At 39.9% G+C, this 24,195-nt stretch overlaps 2 protein-coding genes across 17 annotated transcripts in view; one reads left to right on the top strand and one right to left on the bottom strand.

Moving 5' to 3' along the window:
* The window catches only part of ALK (ALK receptor tyrosine kinase), a 332,192-nt gene extending 331,545 nt beyond the window's left edge, over positions 1-647 (top strand). For 13 of the 14 annotated variants that reach the window (XM_090134723.1, XM_090134727.1, XM_090134725.1 and 10 more), the window contains one exon: positions 398-647. The gene's annotated coding sequence lies outside the window, so the exon portion shown is untranslated. Of the gene's footprint in view, positions 1-394 lie in introns of all 14 variants that reach the window. The other variant, XM_090134718.1, reaches the window with a different exon arrangement.
* Positions 648-717: 70 nt separating this feature from the next.
* On the bottom strand, positions 718-22,522 carry CLIP4 (CAP-Gly domain containing linker protein family member 4). Of its 3 annotated transcripts, none has more exons than XM_090134738.1 (18): positions 22,484-22,522; positions 21,854-21,891; positions 19,667-19,728; positions 18,969-19,115; positions 16,560-16,702; positions 15,604-15,697; positions 15,092-15,253; positions 12,692-12,810; positions 11,707-11,943; positions 9,567-9,702; positions 9,155-9,295; positions 6,564-6,647; positions 4,645-4,785; positions 4,101-4,235; positions 2,827-2,950; positions 2,132-2,193; positions 1,685-1,757; positions 718-1,148 (listed from the first exon to the last, which is right to left on the bottom strand). In XM_090134738.1, the coding sequence occupies exons 4-18, from the start codon at positions 19,099-19,101 to the stop codon at positions 827-829; spliced, it is 2,106 nt and encodes a 701-aa protein (XP_089990864.1). In that variant the 5' UTR covers positions 19,102-19,115; positions 19,667-19,728; positions 21,854-21,891; positions 22,484-22,522; the 3' UTR covers positions 718-826. The 3 variants fall into 3 exon arrangements, with proteins under 3 accessions (XP_089990864.1, XP_031454557.2, XP_089990865.1); XM_031598697.2 differs by having other exon boundaries at positions 16,560-16,699; XM_090134739.1 differs by lacking the exon at positions 4,645-4,785.
* Between the last annotated feature and the right edge of the window lie 1,673 nt (positions 22,523-24,195).

The following is a 24,195-nucleotide window of genomic DNA, read 5'->3' as shown; positions in this document are numbered from 1 at the left end:
CTACGGTACCCATTGCCTGCAGCACACCAAACCTTTATAAATGAGGGAGAGTTCTCCATGAGAGTGGAAAGTGCATCATTTTAAGGAGTGCTTTGTATATATACAATACATTTACTGCCTGACATGCACTACGTTTGTGCTTTTTACTTATTTGCTGTTTGCTAGGATCACTGCAAATACCTGCGTTAAATTATTTATCAGCCCTTTTGGATTCAGGAGAAGATAATGGCAGGGGAAAAAGAGGAGGGATCTGATGATAAAATGTAGAAATATCTCACAACTGCTTGGAAAAAAAAAAGGGTCTTTTTTTTATTGCTAGCAGCTGGTATTGAAATTGACATAGGGCCTGGTGAACAGACTAATTCACTCATTAACCACCCCCTCTGTTCAAAAGCAGGCAATGCACAAAGCATTATCAGCTCTTTACTACACAGAGGAAAATCACTGAAATACTGCATGAATCAGAAAGCAAATCTAGAGAACTTTAGGAGTACTCGTTCTCCAGCTGGAGCATGATTCATATAACACAGCATCTCAAAGCCAAGATGCTTTTGGAATTATCTTCCCAGGTAAGAGCTGTTTCATTACGAGAAACAGAGCAGTGGTTTGACTTCTTAATGTCACGAAACTTTTGTTTGTTTATATATATCTCTATATACTTAGTGTGTGTATATATATATATATATTAATACAAATATATATTATTATATATATCTATCTATACATAAAATATAAATGCAGGTTTGATAATTTAAAAATAAGTTGGCATTCTGTATGGGGATCCTGTGTGCTTTAAAAGTTTCCTAGCATCTGAGCATCTTTTGGCTCAGCAGATATCATCCACGAGTTTTGCCCCATTGATCCCCCGGTAGGTTACTCTGCTAGGTCGAACCAAGACCCCATGGTTTTGCTTGCAGGTGAAGTAACGCTTCTCCCCCACAGAGCCATCATTCTTTCCCTTGGCACTTCGCAGCTCAAGGCCAAGCCATATCCCTGGTGCAAAGTCTGTCAGACCAATGTACCTGATGGTGCCCATTTCATTGGAGCTGGTCAGAAGAACCTGCGAGCCTTCGTGCAGCTTCACCAGCCCCTCCGGGGTAGCTGTGCTGGGGTGGCTCCAGCTGTGCCGTGACACAGAACTCTTGGATCTAGTTTAAAAAATAGGGGGAAACAAGAGTCAGTGTCTTTCTATAAAACATCCAAGGCATATTTCTAACTTAGCACAGTGCATGAGAAAACTGGGTTTGAGCTCATATTACTAGCAAAACATATAATAACTTCAGCGTGTTACAACAGAGGGCAGTCTGAAATACTTGGAGAATCCATTTGCTTTCATTTGATGCCAGGAATTGTGATGTTCGTGATAGGTGGTACAGTAGGCAGGACAAAGTACAGTCCTTTACCAAGGCCTGCTGAACTCAAACAGCTGAATGGAAATACAAGAATTTGCAAAATATGCAGCGATGAGCAATTGGAAAACCATTTTGATGCCACCTTGAATCCAAGGACTGTATCTTAGGATACCCACAGAAAAAACAGTAGGCTGCTGCTTAATTTTGGAGGAAAAAGAGTGGGTGTATACAATAACATCTAGCACTTCATGAGCACAAAGATTTTCTTTGCAGCAAGAAGCAGTAAAGCTATCAGCCAGCTCACCCAACCATCTTAAAACCAAACTACTCACCTAGCGAAGGAGTTTCTTCTGCTTATCTCTCTTTGTGAAGATGCAGAAGTTGTGCTTAAACTGCGTCTAAAACCTAAATGAGAAAGTTAATGAGCTATGTGGGATTTACAAAGGTTTTTGTTTATGAGTCCCTTATCTCTGCATTTTCTTTTATACTGCTCCCACTATCTTTGCTACACATTCTCCCTTCCAGTTTGGAAACTGATGAAATTTCTCATGAACGTGTCTATAGCATGTTTTATATGTTCTGAAACAAAAGAAATTAAATAAAACAAACTGAAAAGGAGTAACTGGAAGCAGGCTTTTCACAAAATAACCTTGGGTTCCTTGAAAACCTCATGTGCTTTCAGAGCTGTGACCTTAGTGCTGCAGGTTATAATTAAGGAATGATAGCCTACAGCAGGCTACATAAGCTACATGGTAAATTACAGCATCTTACCCACCTACCTGGAAAAGTGTGATTTATCTTACTCGAAGTCTCTGCAAGAGAATCCATTGAACCTGTTAATCTGAAAAGCAATAACACAACAAAGACACCGTTTCAACTCAATTTTTAGTAAAAATTACTGCTGCGTACTTCTTGTCAAACATTGCTTAAGTTCTAATTGTTTTCCTTCCCCCACCCCACCCAAAACACACTACCACCTTGGTGTAAGAAGGCTGGTATGTAAGAGATGCATGTGGTTAACGAGTATACTCAAGTTATTTTATTCAGAGCATTTATCATTTAGCAGTGATGTTATCCCAAATTCTTGGGACTTCCATACAGTTAGCTGGAATGACAATAGCATTTCCAGTCACATCCAAATGCAACTTCCTTTCAGAACTGAACTTTGCTCAGAGCATCAGGACTAGGTCAGAAAGGTAAGGACTGACTGTCCTGGAGATGGAGGCCAAGAAATGAAAATACTTGAAGTGGCAGTGAGAGAAATGAGGGAGCACCATTTCCAATTTATATTCTGCTTTCAGGAAGCTGATCTAAAAATGAGATTTTTTTAATGGAAGCTACAGGCTTCCATTAAGAAGAAAACAAAGATTATTTCTTCCATATCTGCTCATATCTACTTCAAAACTGTTTTCCATGGGAAACGTACTAAGAAAGCACTTGACAACAAAAACATTACACCTGCTTCAGTGCTTACCTCTGAACTCGAGAAGGAGGTGCAAATATTCCATAGCGAGGAAGGCAGCTGAAGTACTGGACACCGCCCACGGAGCCATCGTTCTTACCATGAGGCTTGTCCAGTTCAATTCCACACCAGAATCCTACCAGGTTTTAAAACAGCCCAAAGACACCTGTTACCAAAACACTACAGGCCTTCCTTTGTCTAGACACTTGGTATTCATTTGCACTAAGGAAACAGAAACTGCCTAGATAGGTAATAACGATAAACTGGTATAGATCTAAAAATACATAATACAAAATAACTATGCAAAAAGCTGTATTAGAATAAGTCTCTCAGCATTTTCATTATGCTTTCAGAAAAAACGTTATTTTACTTAATATAGAGAGAGTAAAACATTTGGTGTGTACACTGAAGTTGAATGGAACATTATCAAATGTAACAGTGGCTACTTGGACAACAGAGACATAGAAGAACAGCAGTAGATGTTCAAGTTTCCCTCCTCAGCCCGCTGATCACGTGCTTTCATCTGAGATCATCAGCACTAAAATTTCAGTTCTGATAATAATTTCTTCCTTCTCTCCATCTATCAAGTTCTAATTAATACAAATTTCAAGGCTGATGGTATGACACAGAGAGAAGGGCGTGATTCAGAACTGGCCAGCAGAACACTGAGCAGGCATTAGGACATTAATAAGCCTGATCATTCGTAACGAGTGATAAATGTGAGCTAATTATGTAAATGCACTAAATTTCATACTCCATTAGCAGGCCTTATGCTATCCATCCCCAAAAGACTCAAGAATTTAATTCAAGTCACTTGGTACTAAGGCTTTGGATAAAATGCTAATTCTAATTATCAGCTCACGGAGCACAGGAATGACAACTCATGAATTAGAAGGTCTCAATTTGTCAGATATTCTCCCATTCCTGCTTCCAGACATAAAGATCTGCATTGCAGCAAAAAGAATAGGAAATGGAGAGTATTGATGCCATCAAATGCCAAAACAAATATTGCTGATTATGTATCAATCGAACAGGCTTTGGTACTTAGACCAATATGTACTGCTTTTGCATTAATCTTGCAATAGATTACAATTATTCCTTTATATATATATTACTATCTTATTATATACACTTACTATGTTATGTCCAGTGAAACATAATACAAAACAGCACTTGACATTTGAAGTATTTTGGAGGGAGCGAAGATGAAGTTCTTAATGTCCCTGTTCTCACGTGCAACCTATTCCAAACAATTCTGCAACATACACAAAGAGTACTGCAATTACCTGGTGCAAATTTTGTCGTCCCACAAAACCTAACAGTGCCTGTCCTCTGTCCTACTACCAGTACTCTGTCTCCAACCTGAATTCCTCTCTCGTCATAAGGGGTTTTCCTTGGAGCTGGAGAAGAACTGTACAACCCTGTTAACAGAACAAGATTTAGCATTGTTAGCTTAACATCTTTAAGAAATTCTTCAGAGATAGCGAACCAGCGGATTGGTCAAAGGTCTATCTTTACCATAGTGTATTATTTTAAACACATGGGAATACATACAGATTTTGCCTATAGAATTGCTTTGCCCCAGCATGAAACTCTTCTCAGCAGCTGAAAGCCACAGTGGCAAACAAGAGTAACATTTTTTTCTGCTTGAAGATGTTCTAGAAAACTTTTAAGAAGTTGCAAAGCTTAAATGTAGAGATGAACTACTTCCCAAGGGCCTCTCCTTAACCTTCTCCAATTCTGAAACCGCACATTTAAGTTCACATTTAAGTTTAAGTATTCAATACAACAGTAACATTCCTTCCCATTTAACAGAGAAACGGACCGTACCAGCACTAATTCTAGATGAAGCAGAAGACACTCTAGTCAGTGGCTTTTTATTGCTGCCAGTTGAGTTCCGCTTCTTAGCGTAATTCTGCTTGCCTTCTAAGGAGGTAGTAGAAGAGGAAGAGCTGCTGTATTCAGGAAAACCTTGAAGAGACAAATAGATAGAAATAGTTCTTCAGAGATGATATTTGGAAAAGAACAGAGTAAGCAGAAGGGAAAGCTTCTAAGAGTAGTTATTTGTTGTCCATCCAGTGGGCAGAATACAAAGTGAAGGGTCAAAAGTAGAGGGCTTTTTAGTAGTAGCTGTTACACAATCACCTATGAGGAATGACATAGGTATATCTGATCCTCCCTTGGCAGAAAGGTGCTAGTTTAGTGGTGAAGGAGGTTTCCAAAGGGCTCTTCTTTCTTACTCTACAGAAGTTCTTGCAGACAGCCTCAAGCAGATTTACTGTAGTATGGAAGTGTCAATAAGTGACCATACCACCCTTCCTCCAGCATCCAGCCTATTAAAGGCTTGATGAGAAGCATAAGGAAGGTGATACCACATGAATGAATTATTATCTGGATTAAAGCCTACTCTATCCCATTCCATACTATATTAATATTAAAGTCTGCTCTATAAAATAAGAATGGGACATAAATCACTTTTTATATCCATTTGCAAACCTTGACATCTAAGCTGTCTGGTAAGACTTATGCTCAGCTTTCATCCCTCACTTTCAAGACTCTCCCTCTGTTCTCTCCTGTCCCTACTACCTTCTGCACAAAGTGAGGCACCCTACAGCTCATCTATGATTCAATTTATCAATATCATAAATTAAGATAATCCTGCGTATCAAACGCTGCAGAAAGTTGAGAGGCCTACTACAATCTTTTTTGCAACACACCTCAAGATCAACATGGCATTACTGTATTCAATAAGATTTAATCCTTCTATCTGGCAAAAACATTAAGAATTGCAGAAAGACAAACACAGGGGGATGGATCAAAACAAAAGCTTTGGTACCTATGGGCAGAGGACAGAAGTCTGGAGACTCCTGAGGAACAGCCTGCAGCTATGCTGCACTGAACAAATGAAAATGCGTATTGCTAAATGAATGATGACAGAACAGGAAAAATTCAACTCCAAGTCCACAGTATAAAAAATGTGCACATTTGCAATCACATACTACAAGTCTGTAGTAAGAAATCAGATTAGATGAAGGTCAAACAACCCAGTGTTTTCACATGAACACAAGAACTGCTGATACAGCAGTACAGAAAGCTTAGGCAGTCAATGAGATGCTTCATTTTGTGGGAAATTATGGGATGGGAAGAGAAGAAAGAGCAGAAAGGACTTCAGCAGCTCAAATAAGCCATTCCTCTTCCATGAGGCAAAACAACTGTGCTAGCTTTTCCCCAGCAGATGAGAGTTTGACCTGTTCTTAAAAACCTCCTGTCATGGAGATCTCACGGCTTCCTCAGCAACTTATTTCACCATATAATTACTACTGCTAGAGGATGTTTTTACCCATAATATAAAGCCTAATTACCAGACTTTTAGCTCAAGATTTCTTTTCTTACTCTCTTTACATATGCAGAAGATGTTATATTGTTCTTTCCATTCGGAAGTCTCTTGTTTTATTCCTTCAGTCTTTTGTCTTTTTATTCACCAATCACAAATTACAGTGTTTTCTCTTAAGTCACATTTTATACACCTTTATACACTAGTTATCCTAGTGTCTTCTCTGAATTCTCTCTCATACATAAAGCTTGTTATTTTGAGTATTTAGATGAAGATTATCATGGAATGTGAGCAGCAAAGGGCAAAAGGGCTCCCTCAGAAACACAAGGAGGTACACCTGCAGATACATTGTAAGATCATTTAATAGGAGACTAGGTTTAAAAACAACAACAAAGAAGTAAATTAATTTAGTTACCTCCTTTTGCAGGTACAGTTTTTCCCCTGTTAACAGTCATGAATTTGTTTTCAGAACCACTGGGTTTTCTTGACTTATTTATGCCTGGAATAAATATACATATATATAAATATACAATTAAATACACGTGTGCTAACAATGAACAGTAATTTTAAGGGGAGTCATGTACAAACTCAATCTAAAAGACCTGCAGATTAGCAGATGCACGGATTAAATGGATCAAGCTGTGAAGTTCCTCAGACTCTTGCTAAGCAGGTAAAACAAGGCTGCAGAATTGTTCTCATGGATGTCAGACACCTTAACACATTTTAAAACAGTCTAAACTACCTCGTCACACACCAGAATTGCCTGTGAGATATTCATGTTTACACTGAAGGAGTTTCATTTAAATCTTTCAAACATTTACACCTACTGCATAAATACAATACAGACTTTACAAACGCTTCATGTATATTATTCATGGGTATTCACTTCACAGTTTCTATGCTGAAGACATAAAGTTTGAGACCAAGTCTTCAGTCTACAAATAGTGAAGCAAGTATGCCAGTGCCATTTTTATGGCCTAGAAGAGCCTAACTCTTAGAGCAGCAATGGTGTGGTGTGCATGATCAGGTATTGAAACCTGATCAGCTACAACCAATGAACAGCTGTTGTGTATTTCTGCCCATTCCCTGCCCTACCTCAAGGGCAATAAGCTGATCCTGATGTACCTCCTTCCCTGTTACAAAAAAGAATTCCCCCTTTTTTTTTTTTATGTCAGCTTAATTCAGCTGCAGGGGCTGAATTCATGTGCAGATACATTTTCAGAAATTTTATACTTTAGCCATCAAAACATCAGATAAAAAAAACTACCATGCTGTGGCTAATAGCACATTTCTCAATTTGAAGTCATCTTCTTTTCTAAAAATTTGGGGGAAAAAAAACCTATAATCAATCTGATGGATGATTCAAATCCAGCAGAAATAAATCAAATGTGAAACCTCTATACAGTATCATTTTACTTTTCAGCTTATAACTGCATCTACAAAAGCATATTCTTTTTTTTTTTTTTATCTTTACAAACTAGTGATAAGCAGGCATGGAGTTTAAAGGAAAGAAGGAATTTAATCTGGTAATGCACATGAGCACAGCCAAAGTAAGTTATGCAGCTTCATCCTCCCACTGCAGCCAGAGATCAGTCAGGCATGTTCATTCTAGTGGACCTTTCAATACATGAACATCCTAAAAGCGACAGCTTGAAGATTACTGTTCGTGGATCTAAGCACTGCTGGGCAAATGATGCATAACTCACTCTGATTTTTACCTAAAGGAACTGTCAAATGTTTTACAAAGACAGCCTCTTGGGACAGAAGAGGCAGCTTATGACTAACCTGACTTGAGCACTGTGTCTGTGACAAAGACACACCGCTCTCTGTCATAGCCTAACAAGTTCTAAACAATACACAACAAACTGAATCAATCACCGAAGAACACTTGACAAAGTCAACACAGACATGCTCCTGAGCAGTACTGCTAACATAATATTCATAGAAGTGTGTTATCATAGAATCATAGAATGGTTTGAGTTAGAAGAGAGCTTTAAAATCATTTAGTTTCAACCCCCTGCTATAGGCAGGGACACCTCCCAATAAACCAGGTTGCTCACAGCCCAGTCCAGTTTGGCCTTGAGTGCTCCAGGATAGGAGCATTCTCAACCCTCTGGGCAACCTGTCATGTGGGACATCAGTTTATAAACAGCTTAAATCTTTGCTGATTGTAAATACACATAATTAGGGCTTACTTTCCTCTCATGTTGGGTTACATGAATCATCTATAATGCTGCTAAAACACCACTCTCTTACCAACCCGCACACTGTTTTATAGCCTGCATGATGCTGGTAAAGAGAGGAGGCATTAGGCCACTTGAACATGGCAATGTGAGAGTATTCTTCCATCCTTGAAGCCGAGCTGCCTTAGTAAGAATCACCGAAACAGGATTCAAAAGGCAAAAGACATTTTTTGCGATATGTAATATTATATATATTACATTTATGTAACGTATTTAATACAAGGATATCCATTCTCTTCTCATCTGCCTCTGGATTTACTCAGAGAATTTAATTAGCAAATAAAACACAATCAGTTAAATAGCTCCGTGATCATTTTGCCAGAAAATAAATGTATTCCATTTCTCCAGACAAAGTTGTATTTACATTTATTTCCAGATTTTCACTGTTTTCAGCAAGATGTTCCAACTTACCCAGGAACATTGCAGGAAATGAAATCACACTGTGTTTAGACATGTCACTGACATCACAGCCACTCCGGTAACATTATGAACACTTATTCTCAAGTGTTCTGGTGAGTGCCTATAGAGTTTATTACAAAGACTTCTGAGCACATCAGATCATTGTAATCACTGAACAACTATACTCAGTGTCTCACCAGTAGCAGGCCAGTGAACATCAAGTAACAGCAACATGCAGCCCATTATCACCTTTTCTTCCGCACAATGACTTAATCCCAAACAAGTACATCCATACTAAGATTTACAGGATTGGTATTCATTCTTGATCTCTCTATCCTGTCTCAACGTAAGAGAAAATACTCACCAGAATTCACTTTGGAGGTTATGTGCGTCACATCTATTTTCTTGGATTTGATCAAAGGTGAAGATCGCGTGGAAGAACTTCGTATGGAAGTTTTCTTGTGATCATAAGCCTTGCTTATTTTAGAGAGAGGCGCAAAGATACCTGGAAAAGTAGGTTGTATGGGCCAAAAAGAACTACAGACAACACTAGCATCATTATACTTTTTTGCTTTCCCTCAGAGCCATTAATTTAAGTATTCTTTTAGCCACAACTGTGGTTTGTTATGCTGTTGAAACACTTGTAGGGTGCAAGGACTAACTCAAATAGAACAATGAAACCACACCCAAATCTATCCCCCAAAAGGTTTGTATCTTCCAATACTTTTTAAATTCGTGTTATAAGAGAATTTCAGAAACAAAAATAAAGGTTATACCACGTTTCGGTGCACACTTGAAGTACTGGACTTTTCCAACACTCCCATTGTTCTTTCCCTCTGCTTCATCCAGCTCTATGCCAGCCCACTGCCCACTGGCAAACTCCGTTGTGCCACAAAATCTTAACGTACCAACCTAAAGCATTAAGCAACAACATAGAAAGATATTGTTAAAAAGTATGGTTCAGAACAATCTACTTTAGCTTAGGAAGGAGAGAGCTGATCATTACCAAGCTTTTAATAAGAACTGATAGAGAAATACAAACATAACGATCTCCCTCGATGATTAACATTCCTATCTTTCAATGCCAGCCACTGCATTTTCCAATACCTATCAGTCATGTGTGTCTGTTGAGCAGAAGCAGCTGTTATTGACAGATCGTGTAACAGATAGGAATTCAACAGTAAGTATTGCTGTGCAATACAACTCACATCCAGCAAGGTACATGCCTACCTAGTTCTACTTTCAGTGCCTTCCGCAAGAACAGTACTAGAAACCTGACTGGAAAACTTGTTGAATTGAAGATTCCATGGAAATACTAGATTTAAAGTTCCTTAATTTATTTTTTGGAACTTCATATATACACACATGCACAAACATAAAATTTTGCTCACAAATTCCTTCAATGTTTACCAGAAAAATATTTTAAATCTTTAAAAAAGAGTACTAATACTCTCCAATCATTTCAGAGCTGTTGATATCAGAATAAGAAGTATGAACATTAACTACAAAGTTCAATTTTTCAAATCCATTTTTAAATAGTGTCTAACAAGCTTCTTAAAAGCTACTCAAATGTGAGCTAGACCATTAAAGCTATGTTCTTCTGCTTCCACAGAACAACACACCAATCCCTTTAGCAAAGCACTGCTTCAAAGATTTCAGCTGCATTGCACCAGTGAAACTGGGTTATCCTAAATTAAACAGAAGTGATGGCGTTGGTTTTTTTACTGCCTTCTGGAAGCTAATAGGGTTAATTCACAAACAAATGCTAAGCAGTAAATATTACTATCATTCTGATGCAACACCAGAAATGTTAAGAAATAATGAACAGTGCTGATGTAATTCAAGAGACTCAAAATTGTTCAGAGATGCAGACGTTTCGTGTCAAAACAGCTTTCCAAATACATTCAGCTCATTACTTTCTGTAACCAGATCCTTACTGCCATCCAGAGTTCAGACCTTCCAGAAGGGGTTTCAGACACTCAGATTTGAAATACGTCTCCAAAGGAATAAATAAACCAACTGTCCACAAGTTATGAGAATAGTACAGAGTCCCAGAAACGCTTAGGTTGCAAGGGATCTTAAGAATTATCTAGTTCCAGCCCCCTGTTACGGGCAGGTTTGTCACCCATTAGGTCAGAGACCAGGGCCCATCCAATACCTGCAGCAACAGAGCATCCACTCCCTGGACAGCCCGTTCCAGTGACTCATCACCCTCGCAGCGAAGAATTTTCTCTTAACATCGCATCTAAACCTTCCCTTTTTTCATTTATAACCATTCCCCTTTGCCCTAGCATTATCACACCATGTAAAAAGTCAGCGTCCCTCCTGTTCATGAGCTCCTGTTAAGTACTGGAAGGATGCAATGAGGTCTCCCTGGAGCCTTCTCTTCTTCACACTAAACAAGCCCAGCCAAACCAGCCCATAAACCATTGACACGCCCTTACCCCTTCTTTGCAAGAGTGTTGCTCCAGCCCTCTAAGCATCCTCATGGCCTCCTCTGGATCCACTCTAACAGCTCCACACCTTTCTTGCACTGGAGGACCCAGGCCTGGATGCAGTACTCCAAATGCGGCCTCATGAAGGCAGAACAGAAGGGGACAATCCCCCCCTTGCCCTGCTGGTCACACTGCTTTTGATGCTGCCCAGGATACAGCTGGCTTTCTAGGCTGCAAACATGCTGCCAGTTCACGTTGAGTTTTTCCATCCACCACTGCTCCCAAAGCCCTTCCCCCACGGAGCTGCTCTCAATCTATGCTGACCTAGGTGCAGGACCTTGCACTTGGCCTTGTTGAACTTTATGGGCTTATTTGGGCCAACCCCTCAAGACTTTCTAGTTCCCTGGATGACATCCCTTCCCAGCAGCGCACCCAGCACAGCTCAGTGTCATCTGCACACTTACCAAGTTACTCATCATACCTTCTGTCCTGCAATAACGACACGATCTCCCAGCTTCAGGCCAAGTGATAAAAGCATGGCCTTTCCTGTGATATGATCATAGTTTGTAATCATGGCTTTTGAGATGTCACATGACAGAGGCATCGCATCCAGCAATATCTGCTTGATTTCTTTTGCACTGGCTGCTGCATCTGCCATTTCCAGTGGCATATCTACTGGATCGGGAACCACATCCACTGGGATCTGCCCTTTGTCATTCTATAAAGGCATAACATAACACAGCATTTAACAGCGTAACAAATTCTTAATCTTAAGAACATTATCAGTACTCTGGGCATGTGGGAAAAGAAAGCACCTGGATATGAAAAAGCATTTTAAAAAGATATCTAGACTGCATATCACATAGAACTTGCTGAACAATGCTGCCTCAAAAGATTTCTCACCATCAGATGATATATCATGTAATGACTTTTGACAGTTACAACGTCCCATAAAAATGAATTTGAAAATGGAAAACTGAGATACCAGCTACACTTTACAATACATACAGGACTGGTGGCCTGCATATATTAGCATTTTACCTATCAGGCCTACTGCCTGGTTAGTAAGCAGAGCAGCTGATGTTTCTTTATCAGTTATTTGTGCTGACCAAGTAAACTACTAATACAGTGAGTTTCCAGAGGCCACATGCTTCACCTCTGTATTTCTGAAAAGATCCATCTCTGCTGTCACAACTGATGCAAGACACAAATGAGAGTTAAAGAATCAAAAATAGAACTCTGCTTGAACTACTGAACTACACATGGACATGAAAAAAACAAACTTCAACACACAAATACAACAAAGCATACAAAAATCATCCACTACAAGTTACAAACAAGAGGTGCTCTCTCTTCACATAACAGATATTTAGTTAACCAATCCTGGACAGACTGTTCCATTTTTCCAGCTACATTTCCCCAGATAAACAAATAATTACTGAGGTGCATACAACCTAACACCTTACCCTAAAGGCAGGATTTGCTCCATGTTCCAGCAAACATTTGACAGCTCCTGTACATAGGTTAAATGCAGCAATATGCAAAGCTGTTCCAAAATCGAAATCACTGCAGGTAGCATCCACATCTGCAATTAAATGTCACATGAGGTATGTAAGTATGTTACCACCCTAAAGATTTTCTGAGAGGGCACAGTTTTATAATTTATATTAACATTTATACAGAAACAAAATGAGCTACGTACTGAATACATATTAGAAACAATTCTACAGAGCATCCACCTTATCTGCAGATGTTGATTCAGACCATGAGTTAATTTGGAAGATGAGCCTTTACTTTCATTTACTTTATAATTCTGAAGACTTAAGTGCAAAACTGCTGATATTTGAGATACCCAACCTACAGGGACAAGATTAACAAGTAACATCAGGTTTGCATGTACATTCATATTTCTGTGCTACTTATATTTTACTTGACTTGAAATATTTAAACAAGATGCATCTTCAACCAGGTGCCTTCCTTTGTGAGCAGGTAACAGGGCAATAGAAAACTGATTCTACCTCTGCTTTACACACATGAATTTACACTGGCCAAGAATTAGGTGTGAGCTAGTGATTTTTCATAATTCCTGTTTCCAAAGAACTGCACTCAGAAGGGTTGGGCACAGACAGCTCAGAAAACACAGCACTGTACCAGATGAGGTTCACAACACACACTGGCATTAATTTTTCCCTGTATATTTTTCAATGTGCTGTAAGTTAGTCTAGGGTACTTCTCATGAACTATAAACAGAGATGTCAACTTAAGTCAGTTACATACGTAACCATTTATTTAAAATGCCAGCTGATATCATCCACAACCCAAATGACAAGAATATTTGCAACAGTGAGCCAATCTGAAATACTGATGAGGGACCCAAAACTTTCCTCCTAAGAGCTGTGGGAGATTTTCAGTATTCTACAGCTGCAGTCTGTCCCAAAAAAACACTAATCCTTTCCACAAACTAACAAACAAAATTCACCCTGATTTTATCAATAACCTAATACATTTACACCAAATTAATACTTTTAGGGCATATAAGATGTAAACATTGGCATACTTATCCATATTTAAATGATCTGTACATGAACTTGATACATCTTAAGAAATATTGACTGACTTTAAAAAGATGAAAGATGTTAAAGTTTAACTGTTTTTACAAATGCTCCAAATACGAATACTTTTTTTTAATTTAATTTGCACATGCAAGAAAAAAAGACTGTATTCCTTTTTGCAGTCATAACTACAGCTATGTATGCAAAGCTGCCTGCCTTTTATCTGTCAAATGTTCAAATACCACAAGTTTAAAGTCTGGTAGAAGCTGTGTAGTAGTATCCAAATAGTGAAGTTTCCACGTTTGATAAGGCCACCAAAGAGGCATTTTATCTTCTTTAAAAGTATGTATTTATTTATGCAGAACACTGGCTGTTCCTTAGATATAAACTTCTACACAGTGGAGATGTGGGGAAAAACAAGCAAGTCAAAGCTGCTTCAGTCACTAGTTTGCCACAGCTTGTAAGACATCCACCTCTTTCTTTACTATTCTCCCAGTGCTTCAGACTTCCAAATTAGTAAGGCACTTTAAAGACCCCAGGGACCTGCCACAACACCCACACTTTTCATCTTCTGTGTCCACCCTCTTATTTCTCAAACAACTTACAACCATAGAATCATAAAATGGCATGGGTTGGAAGGGACCTCAAGGATCATCAAGCTCCAACCTCCCTGCAACAGGCAGGGTTGCCAATGTCCATATATAATACTAGACCAGCTGCCCAGGGCTCCATCCAACCCAGCCTTGAACACCTCCAAAGATGGGGCATCCACAACCTCTCTGGGCAGCCTGTTCCAGCACCTCACCATTCTCTTGGTAAAGAAGTTCCCCCTACATCTTCCCTCCTTCAACTTGAAACCATTTCCCTTTGTCCTGCTGTTATCTACCCTTTCAAAGAGTTGACTCCCCTCCTATTTGTAGGCTCCCTTTAGGTACTGGAAGGCTCCCTCAGCCTGTCTTCGTAGGGGAAGTGCTCCAGCCCTCTAATAATCTGTGTGGCTCTCCTTTGGACCCTCTCCAACAGTTCCCTGCCTTTCTCATATTGGGGGCTCCAGACCTGGACGCAGTACTCCAGATGGGGTCTCACAAGGGCAGAATAGAGAGGAACAATCACCTCCCTGTCCCTGCTGGCCATCCTTTTTCTGAGGGAGCCCAGAATATCATTTGCTTCCCAAGCTGAGCACACTGCTGGCTCATGAACTTTTTAGATTTAACCTATTTGCTTTTGTTTCTTAGATACTTCACTATCACTTTATACAAAGCACAAGTGAACAAAATACAAACAACTACATGAAACAGCAGTAACAACACCTACCTTTTGGCTTTGCATTTTTCAAAATAACACTAATAAGTTCCGGAACATCAAAGTAAGCAGCATAATGCAAGGCATTCATATTTGTCCAACGGCTGCGTAAGCTGCTATCAGCACCCAGATCAATAAGCTGCATTGCAAATTTTACCGCGGTTTCAACATCACCTGCAAGGCAATTGTTTTGAAACATGCATTAGATTTGCTTCCAGGCCCTCAGAAATATGCACATATTTATGTGTAAAACAAAACATAGCTTAGCTCACAGTTTGTACCTCAGCCTGAAACGAAGTTTGCTATATTAAATAGATTTTAAACTAGTAGTGCTGCTTGAAATACCTACACCACTGTCACAGCCATAACCCCACCGCAGTTCTGTATCTTCCTTTCTGACAGCCACTGGAAGCCAAAACTAAGCACTGCAGTTTACTGCAGGAAAACATTCTGTAATATTCAGTGGTAGAAACCTTTCTGAATTAATTAGGTTGGTACATCTATAATGACATTTCTTTACTCACCAATACCATGAGCCCCTGATTTGCAAGTGTAATGCAAAAGAGTCATATCAGTCAGTCCATCTCTGTCATTCACATTGCAACCTCTTTTAATGATCTGAGGGACGAGAAGAAAAACACATTAGCTGTGGTACATCCCTGACATCAGCCTTACTTAGCAAGTTAATTCAGATATGGGTTCTTTTTATTTGCTAATAACGAAGAAGCTTCCTAGACTGCACTGTAACTGCAGAACTGAGCAACGTGCAGAAATGTAATAGATAGCATTATCTGAGTATAGCTAACTTTCATTATTTAACACTTCTAGAACTTTCTTAGAGTATTACTAATGATATACATGACATATGCTGAAAAGTTATCAATTTTACTGAACAACAGGAAAACTGCAGCATTTAGAAGTCCCTCCCTTCCATTATTTGGTTTCTCAATACTAATTTCCCCCCTAGGAAGCTTGTAATGGTAGGAAGAATTTTACCCATTAAAGCCTGTAATCCAGAAGAAAAATATGAATGTAGGATAGAACACAAACAGCAGGTCCTATGAAAGCAGCCTATTGCAAGTCTCAAAAATATTTTGGATTCTACCTCATTTTGGCCTTGGAAACATCACCCTTAAGGTCAAGCTTCAGTGAAACTTCATGTATCAATTTTATGATTACTCTTAAATAAGAAAATAAAGCACCAAGGTTGAAAGCCTCTGAGAAATAACCATTGTGAGAAGAAACATTCATTTTCTACCATCTATCCGAACATGCTGAATTGTCAACCAATGCCTTCCTCCTTCCCAATTGAAAACAGAAAGTATATGAGATACAAGACCCTAACCAGTAACAGTGAGAAGGCAAAACCTATATATGCATTTAGGAACAGTTCTGCTTTTGAATGAACTGTTTTAAACTGATGTCACTAAAGCATACATTTAATGCTGTAAGTATCCAAGGACCTTCATTTATACCTCACCTCGTTCCCAATAATATCAATGTTCTGCTGGACCTGTGGAACCCACTGCCTTAAGATAGCAAACAATTCAGAAACGGACGTTTTGGGGTTGAAAAGTATTTCCTGGCATGCTGCGTCATTGGGGTCAAAGAAGGAAAACTCTGCTTAAAAAAAGAAAGGTCTTATGTACAATTAGAAGCTCTAACATTCTCCAAGAATATGTATAGTTTTCAATCTCAGAGGCAAAGAACACAAGAGAGATTACTCCATTAATAACCACTAGAAAATTAAAATGTCTGATTAATTCAGATAAGGCTCTTTAATGTCTGGTCTATTTATACTAAAGTCTTGCTTATCAGCCAGAAAAAGTTTTGAGTTGGGATTGAATACAATGGTACTACAAGGTTAAGTTTAGGCAAGGACCAGCAGAGATGAGCAATGGTTATGCCAACAATGGCTCAGCCTTGTTTCAAGCTAGGCAATGCTGCTGACATCAAGCTGCCCCCAAAGCACAGGCAAGCCTCTTGATGTCTCAGTTAAGTGATGAAATATACACGCAATTCTTCCATATGCCATAAAACATCTTTTCCTTTTCCCTCCATCACAATTCAGATAAAGCATAGCAAAACATACACACAAATCAGGAAGGTATTATAGCTTCCATTTTTTTCCTGTCATGAATGTATCCATCCCACCCGATAGCAACTGCAGGTAACAAAAAAAATAAGCTATCAACTCAAGGTGAGAGAAAAAAAACAACAACTATCTTTAAGATTTTAAGCTTCACATTGCTTCAGGCAACCCAAAATTCAGTCATGAGAAACACCTTATTATTCAAGTACAGTATTTCACATTGCTTTCGTGCATATTTCTGTGCATATACACAAACTGCACTGTTTTAAACTGATGGAATTTCTTCCAACTCAGAAAGAATCTGGACAGCAGTAGCTATTAGGAGAAGGAAGGGAAGAACCTACTATCATCTTCAAATGACAGAATAATGGACTTTCAACTTTCACCCCTGCTGCAGTTGTCATAGTTTCCTTCTAAAAAAAGTTTCAAGTTAACGTACATCAGCTTGCACCAACCGCAGATCAAACACTCTGAATGGATAATTATGAAGGATAATTAACAAATAGCATCAGACACCTGAAACGGGACTGGGTATAGACATGGTATAAGCTACCTTCTGGATGAATCACCCTAACCTTTCTTCAAAGAGAGCACACCACAATTCTAGCTCTGATTAACAAATAAGAGCACACACGCAGCTCACTTCCCAAGTACTTGGTGCTCCTCTAACTGCACTTTCTTGATTCAGCAAGAATGAATAAGGAAGACGCCATCACTGGTATTTAGCATGACTTTTTATTTGCATCTTGCCTTCATGAAATAAAAAAAAACAACACTCCTTTTTCTGCACTACAGAAAGCATGCTTCTTAACTGATGTCCTAATGCACTGGCACAGATCTTTTGATTTTAATATTTAGCCCCTGTGCAGACCTCAGTTATCTCATGCTGAAAGCTATGAAGGAAACATGACCAGCCAACAAGATTAATCATCTTATGTGACATGCATGATTCTTATTCTGCCAAGTTTTCCAGCTACTAACAAGAACCAAATCATACCAGTAATCAACTCTTAACAGGCTGCAAGGCTAAAAAAAAAAAAAAAGAGAATATATCAACAGCAACCATCATAAGTGCTTAACAGCCAATCAGCTGCAGTGCTTGCAAGAGGAAACCAACATCATCATACAGAAAAATCTTTTAAAAGAAAAAGTTCTACAATGAGATGATAATGTCATGTAGATACCTTAGAACTTTAGTTTTTAAGGTATATGGATGCCATTTTGAAGACATTATAATTGCAGCTACCTATGAAAATCATTAGCTAAAAGAACATTTTAATCTATCATGTGTTAACTATTATTATAAACATACGAAGACAATTTGACATTTTGTCCAAAAGCCAGTCAGCAGAAGGTGCTATAGTTTCCCATTAACAACCATTCTCACAGCCCTCACCACTACAAACATCCTACCCTTCCAACAGAAACATTCAGTTTAAATACTGAAAGCCCACTGAGAAAAAGCTTGATGCACACACAACTAGGGCTGAATTTAATTAATGCAATTTTGCACCTTAATATGATATCCAATTCTACATCCAGACCTATAAACATCCAACCACACATAGAGAAAAAACAGTAGAAGTTAAGACTTAATTAAAAGTGTATGTAATAAGAAAAATGAGAAAAGCACGAGTCTTAATTTTTCATCTCCCTTTAAAATAACAGAATCCACTTAATAAGCAGTATTTTTTTTTCCAGAAAAGAGAGTATAAGGAGTTAATAGTTTTTCTCAATATTTATCACTCAAATTTACTCAATGTTCACCACAAACTCTTATTCTGTTAACATACGTACCACAGTCTGAAGGCATTGGTGCTGCAGCAACAGAAAAAGTAACAGATGTTTCAGAGCTTGGAAACAGAAATCGATCTCTTCCAGTGAAAGAATCTCCTTCAAAAGAAGGTTCTGGGATACCCTCTATGGTCATCTTCCAGAAAGCCCCTTTAGCAGGAAGGAAAAAAGAACAGCATTGTTAGAAATTCTTTGGATTAGTTCTGTTGCACTAAAATGCAACATACAAATATTATCTTCTAGCAAACTAATACAATTCTTAATTCTTAGAAGTATTAATTCTTAGAAGTGAGTGGAGCATGGTGTCAAGGATACCCAGCTTCTAGATTTGATTTCACCACCAAACTCACATGTAATTAATGGAGAGCATGAAATTTCATTATGGCTTCCCACTCAGGCAGTATGAAAATTACATTGTAACTAGGAACTACAAGCAATAACAAATTTAGATGCTTTACAACTTCAGGAAAAGGTTAAAGCATCAGATACTTTTCTCACACTTGGCACAAATCATTCTCTATCACACTATCAACAAGAACACGCTCCCAGCTACTGCTTTCTCCTCTTCTAATTCTCATGACTTGAACTGTCTGCAGCTTTATGCAGCAAGATTAATCACTGAGTGATTCACTCCTGGATGCATGATTCTATCATCTCCTTTCCCAGCTTCTCCTCTCCGTGTATTAAAATAGCACACTTACTGCCGTGTTGGAGCACCCACCCAGCTGTTGTTTCCAGCCAAGTTTTCAAGCCTTACAGCAACCTAGGAGAGAAAAGAAAAATGAAATGGCCACACAAAGCTCTGGCGACGTGTTCCAAACAGGCCACGCTGCATTCTACTTACTGCCTTCCTGCTAAGAGAAGAGCTGGCTACCACTCATAAGACATCTACTTGGGCAAATCCAGCAATAAATCAAGAAAAAATTTATTTTTGAATGAAACAGACTGAATCTCATAACTGAAAAACCTGAACTTCTGCATATTGAAACTTCATAGCTAAGTAAAGCAAAAGGAGCACAGCTACTAAACGAGCCTACATTTTCATTTTGGAGAACACTATGCCAGTCCTCTAAGGCTCCAGAATTTGTTTAAACACTTTGACTGAAAGAATTAATGGAGATTCAAGGCATGCCTGGTTTTATTACACTTTATCCATGCACAAGTGAATGAGAGGGAAAAAGTGTTTGCTTTTTTTTGTTATTTTGATTTTAAAGATTTGTTTTGTCTCTCCTACACACAACTGAATGCATTTATTCTAGCATTTTCCCAAATAAATTTGCAACACCATTTGGGACGTCGCACAATCCACACTCTAACATAGAAAACATTTTAGCAATGGTTGCAGCTGCCAATCTTGAAGGAAATAAAATCTCTTTCTCTTCTTCCACGTCATGCACAGTTCACCTCCAAGTTTCCTCAACTTGGAAAAGAGGTCCAGATGACAAATGATCAGTTTTCTCCTACTAGCTTACTTCCTCAGTCTTCTACACTTGTACAAATAAATGCATGTGTTGGCACAAAAGAAAGATCAAGGGGGAGGTCACTGGGAACGACAGGACTATTTCTTCAAACTACATTATTAAATTGCATTGGCTTCAGCAGTCAATTCAACAGGGCCAAAATTATCACTAATTATTTCAACTGGTGTTTCACCTAGCAACATACAGTTTACATTTTGAATAGCTTCATTATTATCATAAATGTTGACAGCAATGACTTTCTTGTACAATGGATTAGGAAGTCTTTTAAAACATAAGATGGTAATTTTTAAGTTTTTAAATGAACAGCAAAATACACTTGCTACCCTCTGATATTTGTTCAGAGACTGGTCAAAACAAAGCTGTACAAATCACATCATTTTTCCACGGGAAGCACATACAACACTCACAGAACATACAAGTAACATTCATGCATGTAGAAGACAACTGAACCCATTAAGCCAGGAAAAAAAAAGAAAGGAATTAAAAGATTTCCACACAGCACTGCCAGTACAACAGCGGAAAAAACAAAAGCAATAAGATCAGAAGTAGCCACACCTGACTGAGCAGCTCCTAACAGGTGAGATGCATAAGGTTCGATTGCAAAATCAGCTGGAACTAGAGATCAGCAGAGATATTTGAAAGGTAGTACAAACAGTGCTGTGTATTGCACATAAAAAGACTGAACAGAACAGAATCAGTACTTCTGCAAGTGGCCAAGTCATTTTTTACATGGAAGGGCCAGAGGGAAGAACACAATCCATCCTACACAAATGAAACAAACAACTGAGCAAAGCAGGCTGGGGAACAACCCAGGTTGCTGGGCAGATGACACTAAGACCCAAGCACCACAATGAATGTGCCAACACAACACCACTAAGAACGACTTGAAATGCTCACACCAGTGCCAACAGCCCCTGGCCTACATCTTTACACCGTGAGATTTTTATTAGGATCTTGAAGTATATTACCATTTTATGACACAGAATTGAAACATGAAGGGTCAAGGAAACACGTTCTGCACCCGTGACTACCTCCAGAGCCCGCAAGCTCAAGTACATGAGCATCACAACAGTTAGCATGACACACACGCACCTGGAAAGGCAAAAGGAAAGCAAAAGTTTGACGGCAATTTCTAAGAAATGGAAAAAGGGGAAAAACACCATCTTTGCGATGACTTCTGTTCCAAAGAGAAGCACAGCACCGAGATATTAATAACAGCTAAGATATACCGACTCAGGTGGGGAGTGGAATGAAATAGCTTCCAGAAATCAAAGTATGGAAGAGTCAATAAGGACAGAAGGAAATGGTTAGAGAAACTCAATGGAAAAAAAATGCCACTTTTCCTTTTCACTGCATTATTAAATACAGCTAGATGTAGCTTAGTGCAGCAGAGCGCGCCATACTTACTATCTGCCAGCCATACGTTGCTGTGATCCAAATGCAACCTGAAAACGAAAGAGAAATATCACTGGAAAAAAAGAATTAAGAGAATTTGAGTCATCATCTGCACGCACAGCGCTGCTGCCAAGGCTGAGGGCAAGCGTAGGCTTCCTAACACCCACATCTTACACAGGACGTCCACGGTTTAAAAAAAACAAAAACAAAAACCAAGAAGTTGTATAACACAGGATCCACTTTTTCGCGTAGATCGCACCATTTCCAACCTTACTGCAAAGCAGCAGCGAACTGCTTCCCTGCAAGCTCTGAAGGACTCGAGGCGCTGGCACGCACACCCGCGCTGGGAGCCCAGCAGCAGGCCCGGTCAGCAGGTGGGTGCCATTTTGGACAAGCACTACGAACAACGACCTGCTGATGTAGGTCCGTGCGAGCAAAAAGAAAACCGCAGCCCGGGGCGCCAGGCCTCCGCCGCGCTGCCTGCCCGCGCATGGCGGCGCCCGGCTGCTCCCACTGAGGGCACGCGGAGCGGCGCGGAGCCGTCGGAAGGAAACCCCGCACAGCGGGTCACGCCGCCCCACAGACGCCCGGACGGCGCTCCGCGAGGCCAACCCCGGTCCCGTCCCCCCCTTCGCCCCATACCTGCTGTAAGCGCGGCCGGGCCGACCCGCGCTCCCCGGCTCCGAACCCGTGGCGGCGCTGGGCTCCGCCCGCCCCGTGCGCCTATCGGCTCCAGCGCCGCCCCCTCGGCCCGCCCCAGCGCTCCTCTTCGCAGGCTTCGCGTTGCTTAAGCGGCGTAGGCGGTTTTGCACATCCCTGCGTGGCTGTAGAATAAAACGCACGGCCTTAAATACAGGTTGAAAACCGGTTTCACCCGGAAGCAGCTTGCAGCGGAGGTGGGAGCTCACATCGCTGCTGGGTGCGGGCAGGGCTGGGGAGCAGCGTGCTTAATCCTCTGCACCTGCCCTGCTCACCCACCCTGCTCAGAGCAGTCCTGGAAATAAAGGCAGGGAGAGTTAAAGGCAGGCACGCTGCTGCTGGACCCATGGGCAAGCAGGGACATAATCCCTGTGCTCCATACTCTAAACCTAATTGTGATCTAGATCCAAAGATCAGTAAACTGAGAGATCCTGCAATGGAAAATGCAACTGGAGCCCAGGCTACTGGAGGGGAAGAATCATAGATAATAACTTAGACGAATGCTGCTATATTTTACACTCCCGTCTGGGTCACCGTGGCAGAAATGTACCTGGTGTTCATAACCAGTCTTTTGTTTTTGTTTTTCCAGTGATAATTTTAATTGCGGGGGTGGAGGCGGGATGAATAATGGAAACAACAACTGCAGACTACCTTGAAATGAAGCAGTGTGCAAGGCAAGAACTGGAAAGAACTCAGCTCCCAGGGACTTGAAAACAGCAAGTAGAACAGGGAAGTGCAGCTGTGGGAGTCAACGTGATGGCAGAGATCTAGGGAAAAGCTAAGGTAGTCGTTCCTCCACTTCTTAGCTACGTTCCATACTTTGGAAGAGGGCAGAGAAAATTGTAACTTGGGTAAATGTAGGTCTGCTATGCTCACCGGAAGGGTACCTTAAAGAAGGGGTTTTAAGTATAACAAAAGACATAGATACAAGTGAGATGAAATGTCAAGCTTGATACCAGCTTGCACGTTTTGTGTGATGCTTGATATTAGAATCATAGAATCCTTACGGTTGGACTAGATGACTCGGAGGGCCATCTAGTCCAACTCCCCTGCAATAAGCAGGGACACCACAGCTAGGTCAGGTTGCCCAGGGCTTATCCAGCCTCACCTTGAAAGTCTTCAGGAACAGGGCATCAATGACATCACTAGACAATTTTAGGGCAGATACTAAAGAATGGACAGTAGTTTGATAGGGAAATTATTAGCAATTCTGAAGCAGATTAGAATTCAAAAGATCAACAACATGGGTTGTCGTGTTGCAAGCACAGAGGGAAACTGTGCTCAGAGCAAAGCTGAATGGAATGCATTGGGCTGGGGGAGGTTACCAATGACATCCAGAGGTGTTGTTCTTGGAACTAATTCTTGTTTCGTATTTCTCTCCAATGATTCTGGCAGGGAAAAAAAAAAACAGAAACACTAAGTTGATGAGACAAAATAAATGAAAAGAATTGCTGTTAAGAAAAGGATGCATTTATGAAATTATTGTTATTATGAGATTATTATTATTAGATTATTATTATTATGAGATTATCTCATCATATGAAAGCAACTAAGAGACAGGTGTGACTATAGTTACTCAAGAAACATTGATACCAATAACAATGGAATCACATAAAAAGTAAATGGCTACCTTAGGATGCATAACTTCCAGTTGT

Source organism: Phasianus colchicus, chromosome 2 (genome assembly GCF_987193195.1).
Source record: "Phasianus colchicus chromosome 2, bPhaCol1.hap1.1, whole genome shotgun sequence".
Lineage (NCBI taxonomy): Eukaryota > Metazoa > Chordata > Aves > Galliformes > Phasianidae > Phasianus > Phasianus colchicus.
Note: the sequence above shows the minus strand (reverse complement) of the source record. Positions and strands in the feature narration are given on the sequence as shown.

Bases quoted from the DNA above. Each gene is read 5' to 3' on its own strand.
- CLIP4 (XM_090134738.1), bottom strand. From the start codon at position 19,101: ATGACCATAGAGGGTATCCCAGAACCTTCTTTTGAAGGAGATTCTTTC. The intron at 15,254-15,603 runs GTGAGTAAAGAA...ATTGCCTTGCAG, and splicing joins ATCAGGGGCTCATGGTATTG to GTGATGTTGAAACCGCGGTA. The intron at 12,811-15,091 runs GTAGGTGTTGTT...ATTTAATTGCAG, and splicing joins GAAAAATGCAAAGCCAAAAG to ATGTGGATGCTACCTGCAGT.